The sequence below is a fragment of the Physeter macrocephalus genome, unplaced genomic scaffold, assembly GCF_002837175.3.
Source record: "Physeter macrocephalus isolate SW-GA unplaced genomic scaffold, ASM283717v5 random_31, whole genome shotgun sequence".
In the NCBI taxonomy this organism is placed as follows: Eukaryota; Metazoa; Chordata; class Mammalia; order Artiodactyla; family Physeteridae; genus Physeter; species Physeter macrocephalus.
Genome location: NW_021145317.1, coordinates 44,242 through 64,408, shown reverse-complemented (window position 1 = coordinate 64,408; position 20,167 = coordinate 44,242). Strand labels below are relative to the sequence as shown.

Sequence of the window (20,167 nt, the reverse complement as noted above, 5' to 3'; positions counted from 1 at the left end):
GTTTCCAACTCCTGACCTAAACTGATACAGCTCAGAGCAGGCGGTCTGCTCATCTCAATGGGCCCAAGGAAAGGCTCTCAGCCAAGTGGTCACCGAGGTTCACTACTATCGAGTCAGCATTTTACTAGTTGGCGGGGGAACGGGGGTGGGGGGGGGCGGGGACAGCAAATAGACGCGAGGGTTTGGGGTAGCAGCCTGCAGAAAGTAGCAGCGCCTTCATTCTTAGAGGGCTCCAAGCACTGAGCAGGTGGGGAGTGAAGGAACGTTCAGAATGGAGTGCTGTCAATCCAAGAGGCCTTCCCGACAGTGGTGCCACGAACCCCTCACCGCCGCATGCCCCACAATGCAGCCACTAATTGCTACTCCTTGTGACCTTGGGCAAGTTACTTGGCTTCTATGCTTCGGCCCTCCTCTCTGTAAGACAGGTAATGTGTCTCCTACCATAGAGACTGCTGGAACTAGGACTTGTGAAGGGTTTTACCAGACTGTAGCACACTCTATCAGAGTGATAAGTCTTCTTACTATCATTATCATCATCATCACTCTCATTATTCTTAGAATCATTATATTGAACAAAGATGTAATCGTAAGGTAAGGCGGTCCTGGACAGATGACACGTCAGTAAAACGCAGGTGTGCAGACCTGGGCAGGTCTGGGACCTGAGTCTCCAGGGCGGGAGGGGGTGAGTGTGGGTACTCTTGATGCTCTGGCCCAGGGGGCCAGGGGGCGGGGGGTTCCCGCAGGAGAGGCGAAGGCACACAGCCTGCAGAGCAGAGCAGAAGAGGCCCCCGCAGATGGGATTTTCTAGGTCCCAGAGAAGCTGACTCGGACATTTCCGCTTAATCATCCTTTGGAGAGGTTACAAAAACCCCACTTCTAAGGTCAAAGCCTGGTGGGATCTCAGGCTTGCCACCTTCAGCTGGGGCACAGTTGGGAGATTAACCCCCAGAACGGGGGCTTCTGGGTGGGAGGGGGCAGGAGGACGGGAGAGCAGCAGAGTCCTGGGTTGGCCTCTTGGACTCGGGGCTGTGGTGCTGGGTCAGGTGGTCCGCAGAGGCCCCGGGCTGGGGTGGGTGCTGACCCCGGCAGGGTGCCCCAGTGACCCAGCATGCTTCCCCTCCCTCCGGCTGCCCCTCCTCAGCCTGAGGCCTGAGAGCTCAGTTGGGCGCCAGCCCAAAAGTGGGGGGCATGGGGGGGAGGTAATGTGGGTGGAATTAACTAGGCTTAAGTGTTCACCATCCTATTTGTAGCCTCATTCTCACTCGTAAGCTAATTTTAGCCATCCATTCTGCTTCTGTTGCCATCTATAAAATGAGAATGTCAAGTGTAACATTAAACAAGCAGGATGAAGGCAAAAATAAAAAGGAAACGCCAGAGAGGCACTTAATAAATGAATCTCGTGTTTACGTGGGGGAGGGAGAGGTCCTTCCCCGCCCACCCCCCCATCGCGCACGCGTGCGCACCCATCCACACGTGCCGTTTGTGTATCAGCTGTTTGTACCAGCTCTGTTGTGCCAGCAGCAGGATCTCTGTGTTGAGGGAAGTGTGGGGAGGCAGCGGGGAGGGCTGCGGTGGTTGGGTGGTAAATGTCTGTCGCTCTTTAGGCAGAAGTAATTTGGCCTGCAGGGAGGCGGCCTCCCCATTGCCTGAGCTCTGTGGCTCGTTTGCCCTTCATCTGTCCTCTGGTGAGGTCATTGCAGGGGGGCTGGGGAGAGCGGAGCATCCTTCTCAGTATCTCAGTGCCGAAGGCCTCTGTGCTTTTCCATGTGTGCTACCCCTGCCTCCCAGGGGGTACAGGGTCGGGAGGGGGCCTGGAGACGCCTGGAAGAGGCTGCTCTGCTCCCCTTCTCTGGGGCCTGTTCTTCCTCTGACTGCACTCACCTGCCCTGCCCGACTTCCCGGGGACGTGTGAGCCGATGCCCAAGCTGCCCTCTTATTTTATTTTCTTTTGAATTGAGAAGTGAAACTAGGCCTGGGCAGGGTCTCTGGCAAAGCCCACCACAGACTGGGATAAACACCCAGCTTGTGGCAGAATTTGGACCCCTGCTGGAGGCTGAGGTTTCTTTCCACTTTGAAATGCCCTTGCAGGTTCCCAGAAATTAAAAAAAAAAACAAACAGCTGCTGCTGCCACCATCAGCTTTTTCCCCAAATAGTGCAGCCTGGGAAGCTCCCTCAGCACACCTTGCTGATGAAAGCAGGAAGACGGGCCTATCCGGCCAGCAGGTTGGGGAGGTCAGGGAGAAAGTTAGTGGCGGCAGGCCAGATCTCCCAGCCTGCGGGGCGGCGGCCACTTTCTCCCTTCCGCTGTGCTCCCCAGGCTTTGGGATTTACGTTTTAAGCGTAGATGTGAACTAGCTTTATCACCTTGAAAGGCTCGCACCTAGGCTCCATGTGGAGGACAGTCAGGTGTGACCCAGCTAGCTTTATCCAGCGTGAGCACTTACAGGATTAGCTAGTTTAATTTCTTAGCTCACTGCAGCCCCGTGGGGTGGGCATTGCTGTTACTCTGTTATACAGATGAGAAAATTGAGGCACAGAGAAGTCAGGCAGCTGGTCCCAGCTCAGAACTGGCAGTGGAGCAGAGACGAAACCAGGGACCTTAGCCTCTAGGCTAGGCTGCAGGACAAGGTCCCCTTGGATCTGGGCACCCCTTGGAGGCTGCGGTGGACACTGGGCACGTGTCTCCGGACAGGGTTAGGGACCAGCTCCTCTCCACTCCTTGCCCAGACTCTGAGTGACATCCTGAATTCATCTGTGTCCCCACCCAGCCCTGCCTGCTGAATAGGAGGTGCTAATGGTATTGGTTTATGACTGTTTTCACTTCGCCGTCGCTGATTTTAATAAAATACTGAGCAGAGGAAACTGGATGAAATTAGTCCCGGAAGTGGTGGGGAAATTAATTCTGGAACTAGGATCGGGGATGGCCTTGTGGGAGGAACAAGTTCCGAATGGGCCTTGACGGGTGGATAGAGGGAGATAGGGAAGGGCTGGCCAGAGGCCGAGAGGTGGGGACAGGGGTTTTGAATTGGAGGACCTAGGATTGAATCCTAGCTTTGTTATTATCTGGTATCTGGCTTTGTGACCTTGGACAAATCCTTCTTCGAAGCCTCAGTTTCCTTTTCTACTCTAACCATGGGGTGAGTCAGGCCAACTCACGGAGGAAACGGGGAGTCGATTAGTGAGGGTGTTGAGAGCACAGGGCATTCTTGGAGGACTTCTGTGTGCCAGGCACTGTGCTTTATGTGCATTACAGGTATGTGTCATGACATATATTCTACGTTATGTAATAAATGTATACACAGAGACATAGACACACACGAGGATGTCATGACTATGCCTTGCATTTGGGGAGTGCTCAATAAACAATATGTTCCTTCTTCTCCAGAGTAATTCTGCTAACCAGAGAGGGGGGAGTCAAGATTCTATGGCCGGTGGGGCTCTCAGTGCTTGTCACGAATGGGTCTGGGCCACTTAGATCGAGCGTGTGTCCTTTGAAGGTAGATGTTTCTGCTGGCCTCCTTCACTTCCCAGGCTGGCATTTCCCTTTCGGTTTGCACAGTAACCCCCTCTTCCTTAGACTCCATGGCGGGGGTGGGTCCCCTATCTGTGAGGACCCCTTGGCATTGGAACAAGACAACTTATCCATACAAGTGGGTCTTCTGGTGCTTGGCCACACGCTGCTCCCTGTCTACAAGGACAGTGTCTGATGGAGATGTCTGGGGAAGGGAGGAAGGCAGGGAAGGGACACGGACCTCCCTTCCCCTCACTTGCCGGTCTTGCCTGGCTGAGGGTCCTCTCCGCGTTGGCATAGGGCACAAGAGCTGGCACTGGGGAGGCGCAGGGATGGCCAGATGGCTGGATGCCCTTTCCCGCTGGAGTCAAGGACTGGGTCTTCCCAGGGCGGCTGCCAGGATTTCCAGGGTGTGGTTGCTGCCCCTGGCGTGATGGTGTCTCAGGCCAGGTGTTCACCCAGCTGCCGTCCTGAAACTCTGAGTGATGGTGGGACAAGGGCCCTCATCTTTGTTTGTAGCTGCTGCACGTTCTCTAGCACATTCTGTAGCTGCCGTGCTCTTGAGGCCGACTCTGGGCACCATGCACGGGGCGGGACAGTAGACTCAGTTCCTCCCCGAGGAGCTTGCCTAGGCTTTGTCTTGCTCTGCAGGATCCTTGAGGGCAAGAGCCCCGTGAAGGGTCCACCCTCCTGGAGTCTCCAGAAAGGCTTGTGATTGGCAAAGAGGGCAAGAGAGAGCAGCAGGCAGGAGGAAGAAAGGCTGTGATGGGGAACACCACAGTCGGGGGCTGTGTGTGGTTTCTGGGGTGCAGCTCACCCCGCCTGCCTCACTGGAGAGCCTGGGGAGCTGCTGGCTCGGGGCAGGGCCCCAGAATCTTTATACCTGAGTGTCATCGCCCTTCCGCTCGGAGCCTGGGGGCTGCAGGAGATGGTCATCTTGGGGCTTCAGAGAGGCCTTACTGGCCTGGAGCCCACCGGGACCTGGCTGGGGAGGGGGTGCAGCTTGAGTCAGAGGAGATGCCGGTGGTCAGGTGTCTGTGTCTTTCGGGCAGCTCCGCAGAAGGATGGTGCCCACAGCAGAAGCCACAAGCCATCCCCCGCCCCCCGAGCGCTCGCCCACCCCGAGAGGCCTGACCTACAGCTGTCCCCTCCCCTCCTGCCAGCCACATGGTCCAGGTTGATCTCTTTGAGATCTATTTTATCCTTTGAAATAGGCCCCTCTCTCCCTAGAGGAGTAAATGGTTCTAACATGACCTGTTTGGGGCAAGAAGTGAAGCTGCAAACGCTGGCTTCTTCAGGCCACACAGATCTTCCTTGTTCTGGGTGGTAAATCAAGGCCACGGCTGCGGGGCTTGTGTTCCGCCAGACTGAGGCCGGACCAGGCTTCCCTCTTGGCCCTGGGACACGTGCTGACCAGGGCCGTTTGTGTAGAGACCAAGGAAGAACAAAAGCCTTTTCACTTCCCAGACCGTGGCATCCTTCTCAGACTGCCAGCCTCTTCCAAAAGGTGCCCGGCAGGGAGCTTGCCTGAGCAAGGGCTGCGGGCCAGCTGGGCAAGAGCGGCCACTCAGAGTAGCTGCGGGGAAGCTGTTCCCACTGAAGTCCCAGCGCCTTCTCCAAAGCCAATGCCAAGCATCGCCCCCCTAGAGAGGGGGTGGCACGGGGCCCACTGCCTTGGTTGGGCCGTGACACCAGGCCGACCTGGGTTCAAACCCAGCCCCACCAGACATAGACTGGTTCTGAAGCCACAGGCACCATGTATGGTGTCCGTGGGCCTCAGCTTCCAGTTCTACAAGGTGGGCATACTGCTCTGAAAGGGATCATTGGGTGAACTGGCAAAATAGGAGTACAGAAGGCAGATTAGATACAAGTATTTTATAGATGCTAAAGGTCCTGAGATTGCTAACTGTACTGTGCTCATGTAAGAAAGTATCTTTATGTTTAGGAAACGCAAACCGTAATGTATGCAGCCCCCTCTCAGATGGTTCAGGGCAAAATACATGGTTATAGACGGAGACGAAGGGTGTGCAAATGATAAAGCAGAAGCCACACAATGTTCACAACAGGTGACTCTGATAAGGGGTGTGCAGTGTCCTTTGTGCTGTCCTATTGAAATTCTTTCTAAATATAAAGTTAGAAACAGACCTCCTCGCTGAGTTGCTTTGGACCCAGATGGGCGGAGGCATCCCACACCAACGAGCCGCCTGCACAGAGGGCTAGAGACCACACGTCACCCTCACAGTAGCCTCCGAGTCACCCTCTGGAGGGACAGCCACCAGCCTAGAAGTTCTGTCGTTGAAGAGGGTTCAGCCGGGTCATCCTTCAGAGCCCATCACTGCATGGGCTACGGGGAAGCCACACCCTCTCCTCCAAGGCCAGTTTGCCAAGCAAAGCAGCATATTTGGAGATTGGAATTTTAAAGCAAATCCCTCTCGCTTTGGGGGCTTGGCATGTCTTGGCATTTGGACCCCGGTGTGGGGTTACTCTGTGGCTTTGCCAGCCGTGAAGCTTGAAAATGGAGACCTCATCTTCCTGGTGTGAGCAGTTGGTCACAAGCGGCCTGTGAGGCTTCTTACGAGCACAGATCCCATTGGAACTCCCACTCCATCTTCTGTCCCTCCACCCAGATGACTTTCTCCAGCTGCCATTTGCAACAGTATTGATGGCGGCCGCGGTGAGAAGCTGCAGAGGTGAGGTCTGAGCTGTTGATTGAGGACACCTGAGACCCAAGCCTCGGAGATGTTTCTCCCTCAGACTCCTCCCCCACCAGGGCTGCCTGAGAGTGAGCGCTTTGGGTGTGGGTGGTGGGGAGCATATACCATAAATGAGGGGGTCTAACCATAAAAGGGACGGTGCTGAAAGAGCTGGAGTAGCAGATCTGACCACCAGGAGAACCACTCCTATTTTGCTTCTCTTTACCTGGGGAGCCAGATAAGTGTCTCTGGGGCTGCCCTGGGAAGGGAGCCTCAGTGCCCTGCCTTGTGCCCCATGGTGAAGGCAGCCCCCAGCAAGCCCGTCACCAAGGGTCCCGCTGTCCTGTCTGTTCACTGCTCTCCATTGATCTCATGCGATAGTCTCCAGAGATGGCCCCTGTCACCTAGGCCTCCCCGCATTCATGTCCTTGAGAGTGTCCCCCTCCTACACCAAATCCAGGCTAGCCCAGTGTAACCGCTAGAAGGTGATGGAAGAAACAGTGTGACTCCCAAGGCTGAGTTAAGAAGCTGGGTGGCTTCAGCCTCGGTCCCTTGGGATGCTCATGCTTGGGACACTCCCTCTCGGGACTCAGCCACCACGCTGGGAGAAGACCGAGTGCCACGGAGAAGCCGCAATGAACAGTCTTAGCCAAAGCAGCATCCGCTGCCCGCCGTGGGAGGGAAGAAGGCATCTTGGCTCTCCTCCGAGGCAGGCTTCCTCTGGCTCCAGCCCCAGCCATCATCTGACCACAGCTACATGAGCGACCACGAGCAAGAGCCCCGCTGGGCCCACTCCGCACTCAGAGCCACCAGGAAGCGTGATAAATTATTGCTCAGAGCCACCAAGTTTGGGGGAGTTTGTTGCACAGCAGTAGAAAACTGGGACAGCGTGTGGCCGGATGACTGAGTGTGTGGAGCTGCGGAGATGGACTGGTTCCCCGAGTTCTGGCTCTGACTGTAACTCTGGTGCTCCTGCCAAGTTCTCTGGTTTGCCCAGGGCCCAGTGGGAGGAGAGCGGGGATGGGGATTACTCAAATGTAGGCTCGCTCAAGAGGTGCCAGAGGCTGCCGGGCCTGGAAGTGACAAGGGACAGGTTGACAGATGAATATTTGCCTTAATGTTAGGAGAACAAGGCAGTCAGGACCTGTTCTTTTCATAGACTGACGGCCCTTGGATGGGGCCCTGCCTTGTGTGTCTCTGCACCCCCGCTGCCCAGCGCTTGCTGGGCACGTCGCGTTCCTCAGCACCATGGCATCAAGCAGACCGGGTCTCCCTGAAGGAGCATGTAGGTCAATCCGTGCAATGTATGGAACCTCACTGAGGGACCAGGAAGTAGAGGCAGATGCTGATCCCTGCCCTGAGAACTCACAGTCTGATGGGCGAAGGACAGAGTTTCATGCTCAGCAAGCCCCAGGCCCACTGCAAGGACTCAGGATCCAGGGGGAGAAGAGCTATGCCTCTTTTCCCTTCTGTGTGCTTTCTTCATATGAGATCATCAAAGGTAGTGAGGGCCGGGGGCAGGCCTCCTGGTCCTGAGAAATCTTTCGAGAAGGCTTCCGTGCCGGCCAGGCCAGGCCAGGCACCCTAGTGTGACTGCTGCCTTTGCCTGTCACTCAAGTGCCCGGGACGTGCGGGGTCCCCCAGAGAGAGCGTGTGCCACGGCCCCTGGCCTCCGGGAGCACTCACCGTCGACAGGGCGAGGGGTTGACAGAACCCACGCAGCCGGTGCTGCCCGAAACATCGCCAGCCCAGACAGAGCAGAATTCAACAGAGCTGCCAGCCCTGTTCTGTGAGAGGAAGAGGAGGTGGGTTTGTTTAAAATACTCCCATTACAGTCAGTTAACCTTTATGTTTCCTAAATGAAAATTGTATAAACCTGAAATTTTCGTTGATCAGGTTGCCTAGGAACAGGCAGCAGGTTTTCATAAGACAATGCAGTAGATTGTCACCGATAGGGCTATTAGGAAGTGAGCTGGTTAGCGTATTATTCCAGATCCCGGTGTTGGCGTTAGGTAATTATCTGTCTGCCTCTGCAGAGCACACCCATCTCCCCAGGCTCAGGCAGCCTCTTGCAAATGAGGCTTCTCAGCCTGCTTCTGAGTCCCAGGGATGGGATCTGGAGTCCGGGAGCACAATGTCAGCTCTGGGCTTATGAGAGAAATCGAAAAGACCCAATTCTGACGAATTTATTTCTTGTGAATCACCCCGCCTCGCTTGCCACAGTAATGCTCGAAGCAAAAAAATTGGAGGAATAAACAGCAACAATAGAATGCACAATGGAAGTAAAGAGCAAACTAAGACAACTTTGGCGTAATTTTTTAGTACTTTTCCCCGTATGATATATACACTTGTTTATTTTCCAAAGGTATTGTAATTTGATTTTTTCCCCACCTCTTGCAGCTAGGGTGACCAGCCGTCCCGGTTTGCCCGGGACTGAGGGTTTCCCAATACCCGCGTATGTTGTTATCAGCCTGCTTCTCCGTAGCTGTGTAGCTTTCAATCAGCTTGGATGAACCAAACTCGGCCTAACTCCCTGTTCTTAGACATTTAGGACATTTCCTTTATTAAAAAAAAAAATTATAATTAATGCTTGTGGTGAACAGCCTCATCCCTGCAGGATAAATCCCTGTAAGTAGGATTTCTCGGTTGCAGGAAGTGTATACATTTATGGCTTTTGCTGTTTCAAAAAGCACACATTTGGGGGGATGTATGCTTCTTTATTAGCCATTTTTGAATTGCCTGTTTGAGTGCTTTACCCATTTCTCTGTGGAGATGCTCATCTCTTTCTTTTTACTCTATAAAAACTCTTTGTATTAAACATATCAGTCATGAATGTTGAACCATTTTGCCCATTTTTTTAAAGCATGCGTGGTTATCATTCTTTAAAGAGCAACAGTAGGGGCTTCCCTGGTGGCGCAGTGGTTGAGAGTCCGCCTGCCGATGCAGGGGACGCGGGTTCGTGCCCCGGTCCGGGAAGATCCCATATGCCGCGGAGCGGCTGGGCCCGTGAGCCATGGCCGCTGAGCCTGCGCGTCCGGAGCCTGTGCTCCACAATGGGAGAGGCCACAACAGTGAGAAGCCCGCATACTGCAGGAAAAAAAAAAAAAAAAAAAAGAGCAACAGTAAATACTTATTATCCGGCATCTTTGAAGAAAGAGGAGTTAATATTTTAGGTAATTAAAGCTTCCCCCCTAGCCTTAAGCACTAAAATATTTTTTAGTTGAAGTATTTGGAATGAGAATATCTCCGTAATGGATAACCCGTGTAGGTCCTTTTTAAAACAAAGTACATTGCACGCAATTTAACTTTTTCTTCATCTCTCAGACATGCCGTGAGCACATAGTAATTTAATGTGTGATAGTGCCCCTCAGCAGCTGTTGAGCTATGTGAAGTTTTGGCTCCTATACTATATGGCCCCAGACTGCTTTTTAAAATAAGGTACCTGATTCTTGTCTTTTCCCCATCACTATCAGGCTGCCATGCTGTTAGTTCCGGCAGCTTTAAGCACTCCTGCCTTGCTCTACAACATCCCATCTTCATCAGCAATGGGATTGATTACTGGCTAACAAGGCTTGTTAAGTCTATCTGTAAACTAAAAGCAAGTAAGCGCTGATCAAGGGCCTAAGCAACACTAGTAATAACAGTGTAGGAACTTCAACAGGCAGCAGTTTTACTTACTTCTTAGGGTTTGTATTACCTATCATTAAGGTTGTTAAGTAAATGACTTCTGGAGGTGAGCAGAATAGGATTAGGAAATTTTGGAGGCAGAGGGGGAAACAGAAAGGAAAGATTAGCAACCACTTGAAGACATAGCTGCAAAGTGAGAAACCGGTAATCCGTGTTTAATCTCATTACTTCCCTCGGGAGTGTGCTGGGGCAGGTTTTATGGAGATGGTGGCATCGCTGACCTAGAAATTTTAAAAATCCAGCTTCCGGGCCTGCACCTGCTGGGATATGGCTTAGAGCTTGTTACACAAGCCTTCTGATGCTTAGTTTTCTCATCTGTGAAATGGAGCTAAGACTAACTGGCCTGTCTGTTTAATGAGACAGGATCAAGTGGCCTGCTATGAAGAGTCACTGACCTGATGGAGCCTGAGAGGAATGTGTAAACATGTAAAGGGCTGAACGATAATGACGGATTATTACTATTGCTGTTATTATTCACAGACGCATCCAACAGCCATCGCCGGCCTTCTCAAGCCTTCTGTGCAGGTTTCAGTTTGAGCTCCAGCCCACACCTGTGCGTCTTCAGCCGATGTCCTTGCCGCTCCTCCAAACCCAATCTCATCCTTGTAGGTTTTTGCAGGATTTGCACAAGTGGTGTGTTTTCTTCAATATTTATTTTGCAGGCCATTTACTCGGCACGACTATTTTTACAGTGAGTAAGGAGCAAGGCTAAAAATAACTTAGCTGGTAACCAGATCAGTTCTGCATTTGACATTTACATGGAATTCATTTGCATCTCATTTGTTCGCCTTTCTGTTTAACAGGTAGAATGTAAGAAGGCTCAGCCGAAGGAAGTCATGTTCCCACCTGGGACAAGAGGCCGGGCCCGGGGACTGCCTTATACCATGGATGCTTTCATGCTTGGCATGGGGATGCTGGGTGAGTCTGGGCTGGACCCTGGGGACTGGGTCACCTTCCAGTTGGGCAAACTGCTTTACCTGTCTGAGACTCAGCTTCCCCATTTGTATATGAGGGTGATAATCCCTCTTACAGGACAGTTGTGACCATTAAATTAGCAGAGATAGATAGATAGATAGATAGATAGATAGATAGATAGGCATCTTGTCTCATGCCTGGCTCATAGAAGGTACTTGATGCTATTTTTTCCCCTTTCCACTCCCTTTTTTAAAAGGCGGAAATGTTACTCTCTTTGCTTCAGCCCTCTCTGCTGACTGGGAGTTCTTAAAGACCTATGGACTCCTGGCTGGCTTAACTTATGTGGGCCGAGGCTACATTTTCTAAAACTTGGGAGAGGAGGGGATGTGGTAATGGTGGGCGATAATCCTGTCTGTTTAAGTGACTTAACATTTTTCTCTTGGGATATCAAAATTTGTGTTTAAATGGATGTCTTAAATAACCTGTTTTTTCTTTATTTGCCAAAAAAAAAAATGATGAAAGACAAAGTATGTTTGTTCTGATGAAAAATGATCTCTCCTGGCTTTTAGAGAAATTGAGTTGCATATTATGCCCCTTCCTTAAAGGTATCTCTGTCCGTCCTGCATAGATAATTGAAAATCGTGCCGCTTAAATGGCATGAAAGATGGAGAAAGCAGTGGAGAAGCATAATGGTGTGGGTCGCAACAATAATTAGAAATTTCAAGGCGAGAGAACGGTATTTTAGTGCAAGTTATTGTGTGTCGGGAAAATACTAATTAAATGGGATAAATGGTAGTTAATGGTAAAATTCCATTCAGGCACACGGTCTGTCTAGTTTTAATGGGTTTCATTTGGTTTGGCTAAGAGTCCCTCTTCTATATTGTTTGATAAGCTCTTTATGTATTTTCAGATTTGCTGCTGTTTAAATCATTCTTGGCTCAGTTTTAAATTTATAAAACTTTTCTTGGCTTTAGAATTTAGATCTTTAAAAGAATTGTATCTATTTGTCTGAGGAAGTAACAAGGCAGGTAAAGTTATTTTGAGGAACTTTAAAAAATGGAAAAGGATGCCATGAGAATTCTCAAAATGGCTAAGATGTTAAAGCTAATTTTTTAGCTTTAACAGCATTTCAAGGAAAATTCCTATTGTAATTCTTTAAAAATTGACCAAATGATTCTAACACTTATCTGGAAGAAGAAACACATGAGAATAAATAAGAAAAATTTTTAAAAAGAGAAATGAGAGAAAAGAGAGTTTGACCAAATATCAGAACATAGTCCAAAACTACAGTAATTAAAATAGTGTGGCATATAGGAAGGCACCTGTTGATAGAAAAAGTTAAGGAGCCTAAACTAAATGTGTTTCCTTGTATGAGTTTAATTATTATAAAGAAATTAATTTTAAAAAATCAATGAGAATTATTTCCTGGTTGACTGTAAGACACTTGTGTAGCTCTTGCTCTAAAAATAATTTGTATGTGGCCTTTACCTTATGTTATATACCAAAAGAAACCCCAAATGGATTAATATTTCCAAATTTTAAAATGAAATCTTAAAAGAGTTGAGCCCATTACTGCCTGCTGGCTTTCAGAGTCTTGAATTTCAAATGATGAGTATAAAGTACCTAGGGCATCAAATGGGGAGATTTTTAGGATCCAGATCTTCAGGAAGTGCCCCCACCCTTCTGCCTCTCACTTGATACCCTTTATGTGAGGTATCATGTACCCCATGGTTTTCTCTGCTTGCCTGGGGGAGGTTTTCTTCCTGGGGAAGCAGAGGTGTAGAGCAAAGCCAGCTCACTCATGTCAGTTGCCAAAGAGCAAAGGTGCGGCAGCTGTATTCTCCCCAGATGCCAAGCAAGGGCTCGGTGCTCCACAGACCAATGGTTTCATAATGGGAGCCCAGGCAGGTGCCTTGTTGACCGCAGGAGGCGTTCAACAGCAGATAGTCCTTGAGCACCTACTGCGTTCCTGGCCCAGGGCCAGCACTGGGAGACAGTGCCTAACAAGGCAGATGTGGTCCCTGCCCTCATGGAGCTTGTGGTCTAGTGAGAGAGGTGACATTTAACAGCTCATCACACGGATACGTTATTACTCATAATAGAGAGAGTTGTGAGGTGCTTTATGGGCACATAATGAGGAATGGAAACTAGTTGGAGGAATCAGGGAACACCTCCCTGTGGAGGTGACATCTCAGCTAGGATGAGAAGGATGAGCAAGCCAAGGGCCATGCAGACAGAAGAAATAGCTTGGAATGCAAGGGTCCTAGTGTGGAGCCCCGAGGGCCATCAAGGCTGCTGCTGGGCAGGTCCAGGCAGCGCGTGTATGAGGAGAGGTGGTGGGCCGAGTGGCTTGGACCACAGTTGGTGGTGGGCAGACCCACATGGTCCCTGTGCTTCTCCAGATGCCATCTGATTGGTTCCTGCTCTCTGAGGGATGGAAATGTGATGGATGCCAGGTGCTCACTCATCTTCCCCAACTTTGTTCTCTCATGTTTCAGGTTATGACTTACCTGAGCTGCAGTAAAGAGGTAGTAATAGCTGGTTTAAAATGTCATTGTGGTTGAGTCTATAGTTCTTGAGTCTAGTTCTTGAGTCATAGGCTCCCCCCAGTTCATACCCATCCCCCAGTTCATACCCATCCCCCATACCCTTGCTACTTAAGGGTTTGGCCTTTTGCCCACGTAGCTCTGGTTGAGGCTGCCACCAGGAGAAACCCCTATGCCCCAGGCAGGCCCCCTCAGGTCACCGAGGCTCTCCTCCACCCCCAAGCAAGCAGAGAGCTCTTGGGTGGAATTGATGGTGTGGGTCTGGCTTCCACCAAGGCGGGCTGTGTGGACCACAGGAAACGGCTCAGGACTGCAGAATCAGGAGATCTGGACTTCTTGTCTGGTCGGCTGTGTGACTTCAGAGGGACAGTCTTCTCTGTCCTTCAGTTACCCCATCCATAGGGATATGGGAACCCTCACTTCATGGGATTGTTGAGGATAAATGAAGCCGTATCGTGCCCAACCAGTGCTGTATTTTGTCAAGTTCAAGCTGCCATGGGTGGTGGAATGCACCTTGTGTACCATCCAGAAAGAAAAAATATATACTGTTAACTAAACCACATTGTGAGATGGATCCCACTTTCAGGATGTTAAGATGTGAAAAAAAAAAAAATTGTGTCTTCTAATCAACAAAATACAGTAATATATACTCAAACTGGGAGCTGTTATTAGTAAGGTACTGGGGAGCCCCGGGCAAATTACCACCCAAGTAGGTATCCAACACCCTGACACTTGGGATCCCTTCCTGCCAGTGACCGAGAACATAGCTAGACCTGCATCTGTGTGTGACTTTTGCCATGGCACCTGCAGCCTCCTCCTTGGACCCCCAGCCAAGGGAGTTGGATTATCTTTGAATTTCTACCTCCCAACAAGATCCGTGCACTGGACTCCAGACCTCATCAGCTCCCAGCCCTCCTGAATTCCCCGGCTACTATGTTGAGGCCATCTAGATGCCTGCTGAGATGGGGCCTCCTGAGAGGTCCCCAAATGTGTCCCCAGTTGGGAACCAGATCAGCCTGCGGTCCAGGCAGAAGGGGGACTCAGACCCACCACCCAGGGAACAAACTCACAGTCTCACGATCAGGTTGGCCTGTTGCCTCCCCAGCCAGGCTGGGGTCTTCACCGAGCTTTCTCTGACGCGCTCACCAGAAACTCCCAGGGCTTCCCTGTCTTTCACCCACTGGCACAGTTTGGCACCCTGGGCCTCTGGACTCTTGGTCGAGGAGAGTACCATCTGCTGTGCTGTAACTGAAGCCCTTGCTTCTTCCCTTAAAGTGATGTCACCAATGAAGTGTAATCCTTTGGCAAGATGGCCTGACCTGACTCCATCAGTCACCTGGGTCACCATCTCTGTGGTGCACTAGGCCTGCATATCAGTCCTAGAATCACCACCATTGCCACCACCAACAGTTTGGCTACTGAACTTGGCTCACGCAGAAACACTTTTTTTTAAGTTTGTTAATGAGATGAGGTTTCAGTGATTTAAACCTTTATTGTCGAAAGAGCAGAAAAATACATAACACTGTTAGGGATTTTTAGAAGCGAGACTGTAAACCATTAAAGCTTTTAAATCCATTCATTCAACAAATATTTACTGAGTACCTCCTAAGTGCCAGGCATTGTTCTAGATGCTGAGGAGGCACCAGAGAAAGAAGTCTGATATCAGGGAGTAGACATCCTAGTGAGACAGCAGACACACTGGTCTATAAATGACTTGGAAACTGTGGAACTAATTTTTAAATACCCTTTAAGATTTTCTCCATACTTCGGGAGGTCTCATCAAAGGGAGGCTGATGAGCGTACAGTTGCAGTTATTCTTTCTTGATCTCTCTCGCTGTGGCAGCAGACGTTCTTGGGAGGAAACCTACAGCTGTTTTGGTTTTAGCTTTCATAGCCTTTGACCGAGTCGTGGAATAATCAGCCCAATGGGAATTCCTTTAAGAAAGTGTACGAGAGAAGAGGAGGAGTCATCCTTAGGTCAGTCCCCCTGCCTTTGAGCTAGACAAAACCAAAATCAACTCAGACCCTTAGGAAAGGTATTTTTGCAGCTCTCAGACTTTGTTCGCTGCCTCGCCCACCCAGTGCACTAGAATCTGTTTGGTTTTTCTTAATGAAAGTGGACTTAATAAAAGCAAACATGATTATTGTTGATCTATCTGATTCCTCTTGGCCTTCTCAGCCGTATAATCCTACTGCCTCTAACTATCTTGACCTCGCTGGGCACACACTGCTTAACATGTTTGGTAGCAGTGATAGAGAAATACCTCATTGCTGAGGCTTTGAAGAGAAGCTTCACCCTGCGGGGCCAGAAGTGGAGAGACATTGCTGACCGGCTGAAGAAAGCCAGAGGCATTCTTAGCAGCGCTGTGAAATCCTGACCCGGTGTTCCCCAACATTAAGCCCCTCGGAAATGAAAGACAAAAAAAATTTTTTTTTTTGCCTGGAAGGGATGAGGAGCTCTAATCTGCTGGCATTCACTGATCAGAAGGAGATTGGCTGGAACGTATAGCCGCATGCCTAGACTCATTTGTAATTTCAACTGGGATTCATCTTTCCCCACAATATCTGTTGAGGTCATCCCCAAGGAGGTCTCCATTTGTTCAGCTGTTTTCTAGTAAACAGAGGAAACTCAAAATTCAGCTTTTCATTTTCCATCTAGAGCAGCACAATATGCACTAGAACTTTCTGCGGTGGTAGAAAGGTCCCATATCTGCACCGCGCAAGATGGTGGCCGCTAGCTACATGTGGCCATTGAGCATTTAAGATGGGGCTGAAGAACTGAAGTTTTCTTTTCATATAATTTAAATTAAACTTTAATGGGACAGCACAGGTCTGGAGGAACCCCTGCAACTCCAGATGATTCCGGGGGCCCAGCGTCCTTGTAGACTATGGCCTGGAAAGGGCCCTTGGCACTTGGTGTCGCCTCTGTATGCAGACCTCATGAAGCCACCGTGGTGCCCCAGGCAATGCTCTGCACGCCACGCAGCAGATGTGTCACACGCTGGCAGCTCCCTGGATAAACAGCCCTGTCTCTTGTCTCTTTCAAGTTGGGGGCCTGGTGGGAGCAGTTTTCTGTGACTCTGAGTAGCTGAGTAACAGAGCCTGGAAAAGGATGAGTCATGTGCAGACATCTTCTAGGGTTGGAACAAAGATCTAGAACCACAATTCTGAGAATTCTGCCAGCATCCCAAAAGGGGGGTGCCCCAAATGAGCCAACTGGCAAATACAAATTCTCTTGTTGATTTCTGATTTTTTTTTTTCTTCCCACAATGGAAAGCCTGTCTGCAAGAAAGGTGGTCATCCAGGCCGAAGGCTTGGTTTTTTTCCTTTTTGACAAGAGATAATTACCGTGGGCTTGATCAGGCATCCAGAGTACTGGAGCAAATAAATTGTGCAGTGGCCAGTGAGGGAGGGGCCCGGCTGCTAATGGAAGCGGTGGCTGGGTCATCTCAACGTAATGTGGCTTGATGGAGCGTCCGCATGGGTCTGCTGTAATGTGCTATTGATATGCAGCCAGCCAATTTCCCCCATGTGGCTGGCACTCTGAACCGCTGGAGCAGAGCTGGGCTGCACGGCAGTAAATGAAGAGGAAAATTGAAGTAATGTTGTATTATAAATTTATGATTTCATCTTCCCAACCCAGAGGATGTTCGCCGATGGGAGGTGGAGATAAGATCCCCCACTCGGGCAGATGCCAAATTCTCATCTTTGCTGTACAGGAGACAATTTTGACGTGCCCGGGAAGATTGGGGTGAGGCCCCAAACTGGGGTGAACTTGACCATTCTTTTCCTCATTCCTGGTGAAGACTTGCGAGTGTGCCAGGAAGTAGGCAGATACAGTGGAATCATACTGGTGACTCGAATCAGGGAGGGACTGGACGTTCCACGACCCTCCACCCCACCCACCCTGAGCGAGTCTCGAAGGTGACACATGGGCTTAGGTTTTTGCTGTCACGTTAACACTAAAATATTTAAGACCCCCAGCACTGAAGTTAGAGGCAAAGACGTCATTTTTCACTAGGAAAGCCCTTGGGCAGCAGTGATTTGGCTGTTTGCATATAATTCATTAATCAGTATTGTTGAAATAATGGTAAGAAGTCTATTGCTGAAAGATCTGATTTGATAGCAGGTGATTAATTTGGAGGCGAATTGGGCTGGCCAGCCATGAAATAAATACCAAGGAAGGAGCCAGTATGTGTGTGTCCACTTAAGGCACCCGAGTCCCCGTCTCTGTCCCTATTCTTTGTCCCTCTGTCTCTCTTTCCCTGTTGGCTGCCAGAGCTCAGGGACTGACTGGGGTCTGTTCCTCTGCAGTCAGGACAAAGCTGCCAAGTCATCCTGGTGGGTCTGGGCATCCCTCTGTCAGCAAGACACCAAGTGCTGGGAAATAAACTCATGCGGAAAGAGCAAGTAGCAAGACCCTTGTGGGGTGTAAACAGATCAATTGGCCAGTGAGCTGTGACGGCAAATTTGGAAAGGCTCTGGCCGAAGCGAGGGAAAGGAGCCACAGCTGGTCTCTGTTGAGAATTGGGGCCCATCAGCACTTCAGGGGACCCGCAAAGCTTTCTACAGATGGCAAGACTCATGCTCCCAGAAGGAAGGGAAGAACCCCAATGGCATGGCCTTGGGCCAGAGGCAGGGCTGGAACCCATCTCCTGATGTCTAGTCCAGCAAACTTCTGTCTTAGGTCTGATGACAGATCTTCTGGTCAAGGTGAAAGCTGTGACACCAACAAGCAGAGGAAAGTGAAAGAGGGTGGGTCCCATTTCTGGACCCCCTTCAGCATAAAAGCGCTGTGAACAGGCAGCAGGAAAACCCACAAACTCTAACTCGTGATGCTGCACCCAAGCTGGAATTTAGTGAATGATCCTGGTTTTCAGCCATCACCTATAGGGTCAGAAAATGCTTGTGACATGTGAGAATCCACCTTGGAAGTGGATGATGAGACCCCAGAGCCTGGGTTTAGGGTGTTTAAGTTGCTGTATGGAGCCACAGGGATACATGTGGAAAGCCGCCACTTATCGGCCTTATGGTTGGAGGGCGTGGAGACTGTCCTAAACCCGCCCATCAGAACGCTTTCTACTAGCGTTTTGGTGACAAGGCAACAGAAATAACTCTGGCTGCTATAAACAGTAAAAGAGGTTATTGGAAGGGGCTTGGGCAACGGACAGAAGTGCCAGGAAGGCTGGGAAACAGGCAGGAACTGGGGAGCTGGGTGGTCAGCCACAGCCCCACCAAGGGACAACCCAGGAAGGACCTGGTTAGGGGGCCACTGTTGCCACCAATGGACCCTGGGCTCTGCTGCTGACGCCAGAATAGATTCTGAACCGTCCGCCCTCCTCTGCCCCGCTGGCACCTGGAGAAGCCTTGCACTGGCCCGGCCAAGGTTCACAGTCTGCTTCCCAGCTGCCAGACTCAGCAAGAGCGGGAGGGAGGCCTTTCTGCTTCCACGATGGGAGGCAGGCCTGTCTCCAAGACTCAAACACAGAGAAAGGGGGTTCAGGTGCAGGGCAGCTGAAAACAGCCACAGGCATCCCGCTCAGAGGTCAAAGCAGAAGTCAGGCTGGCAATGGTGATGGTGGTAAAGTAGGTGGCAGGCTGGCCAGGGTGGTATTTTAAGAGCGTGAATGGACTGAGTTTCTTCTATATTGAGCGGAGGGACGCGAAGGGAGCCCGGCAGGCTGGGAACGGGGCAGCCATGGGTCTGCTATGGCCAGTGGCATTTCTGTCCAAGAAGGCTACCCCGGCCTTCTTTGCAGCCGAACTCAAGAAGTCGGGACGTGAGCAGTGAGGGTCTGAGTGGGGACCACGAAGGGTAGGGAGCTGCAGTGGCATCTCATGGGGGGTTGGTAACTGGTAACTGATCGGAGACGACCACAGGGACGCCAGAACTTGCCAGTACTTTCCTCTGCACCCCATGCCCAGTCCAGCAGCGGTTTCCACAGACACCCCTCGGTTAGCCAGCTGCCCCACATAATCTGCTGAGACGGGTGCCTGGAAGGAGCATGCTTGCTGGGAAATGCCTGTCGAGGCTTTGGGTTCATGCTGGTGGTGCACATTTAGTACAGCCAGGCCCTCCCTGTTCTCCCAGGGCCTTGGGAAGACACGGTGGAGTGTCCCTGCTTGGACGTGGCTTGGTCCCTGCGTCCCCCGGGCCATGGCTCACTGGGCCCAGTGTTTTTCCAGAGGCACAGAGTCAGCCCCGAGTTTTGCCCCTAGACTGTGACCCCACCCCGCGTTCCTTATGCTCTGTCCATGGTGCTGGCGAAGGACTTTAATCTCCTACTGTCAATAGCCTTAAGGTAAAGTACATACGGGGTAAGCTCTGCAAATGTCAGCGCCCGGCGCGGGCCGAGGGTCTGGGGCTAACCTGTGGCATTTACTCTGCAGGTTCAAGAAAGTGCGTGGGCTTTGGGGGGGGTCTCTCGGCCCAAATACGGGCTAATCACCAGCAGGCTGACAGCAGTGCCCCAGCCACGGGCGAGGGGTGACCCAGGCCCTGGGTAAAGACCCCCACGGGAGACAAGTAATTTTGTGGAGGAAAATAACTCAGACTGTGTCTCACTCCCGCCCTCCCTCGGGCTCCCCCAACCTGAAGCAGCTGCACTAACCGACGTGGTCTTTCTCTCTGTGTTCAAGGCTACCCCAACTTTGTGGCAACCTATGGCCGCGGCTACCCTGGATTTGCTCCTAGCTATGGCTATCAGTTCCCAGGTGAGTGGCTTTGTCTCCCAGGGCTTTGGGGACATGGGAGGTGGGCTGCGTTGTGGGGAGGGGGACCCCTAAGGAGAACCAACTCATGCATACATCCATT

The 20,167-nt window shown here is 50.9% G+C and overlaps 1 protein-coding gene across 12 annotated transcripts in view; it reads left to right on the top strand.

Moving 5' to 3' along the window:
- Positions 1-20,167, top strand: part of LOC102994886 (RNA-binding protein Musashi homolog 2) — a 176,821-nt gene that overhangs the window by 113,247 nt on the left and 43,407 nt on the right. For all 12 annotated transcript variants that reach the window (XM_028483447.2, XM_028483444.2, XM_028483445.2 and 9 more), the window contains exons 4-5: positions 10,696-10,810; positions 19,993-20,067. In XM_028483447.2, coding sequence (XP_028339248.1) covers positions 10,696-10,810; positions 19,993-20,067 — 190 coding nt within the window. The remainder of the gene's footprint in view (positions 1-10,695; positions 10,811-19,992; positions 20,068-20,167) is intronic.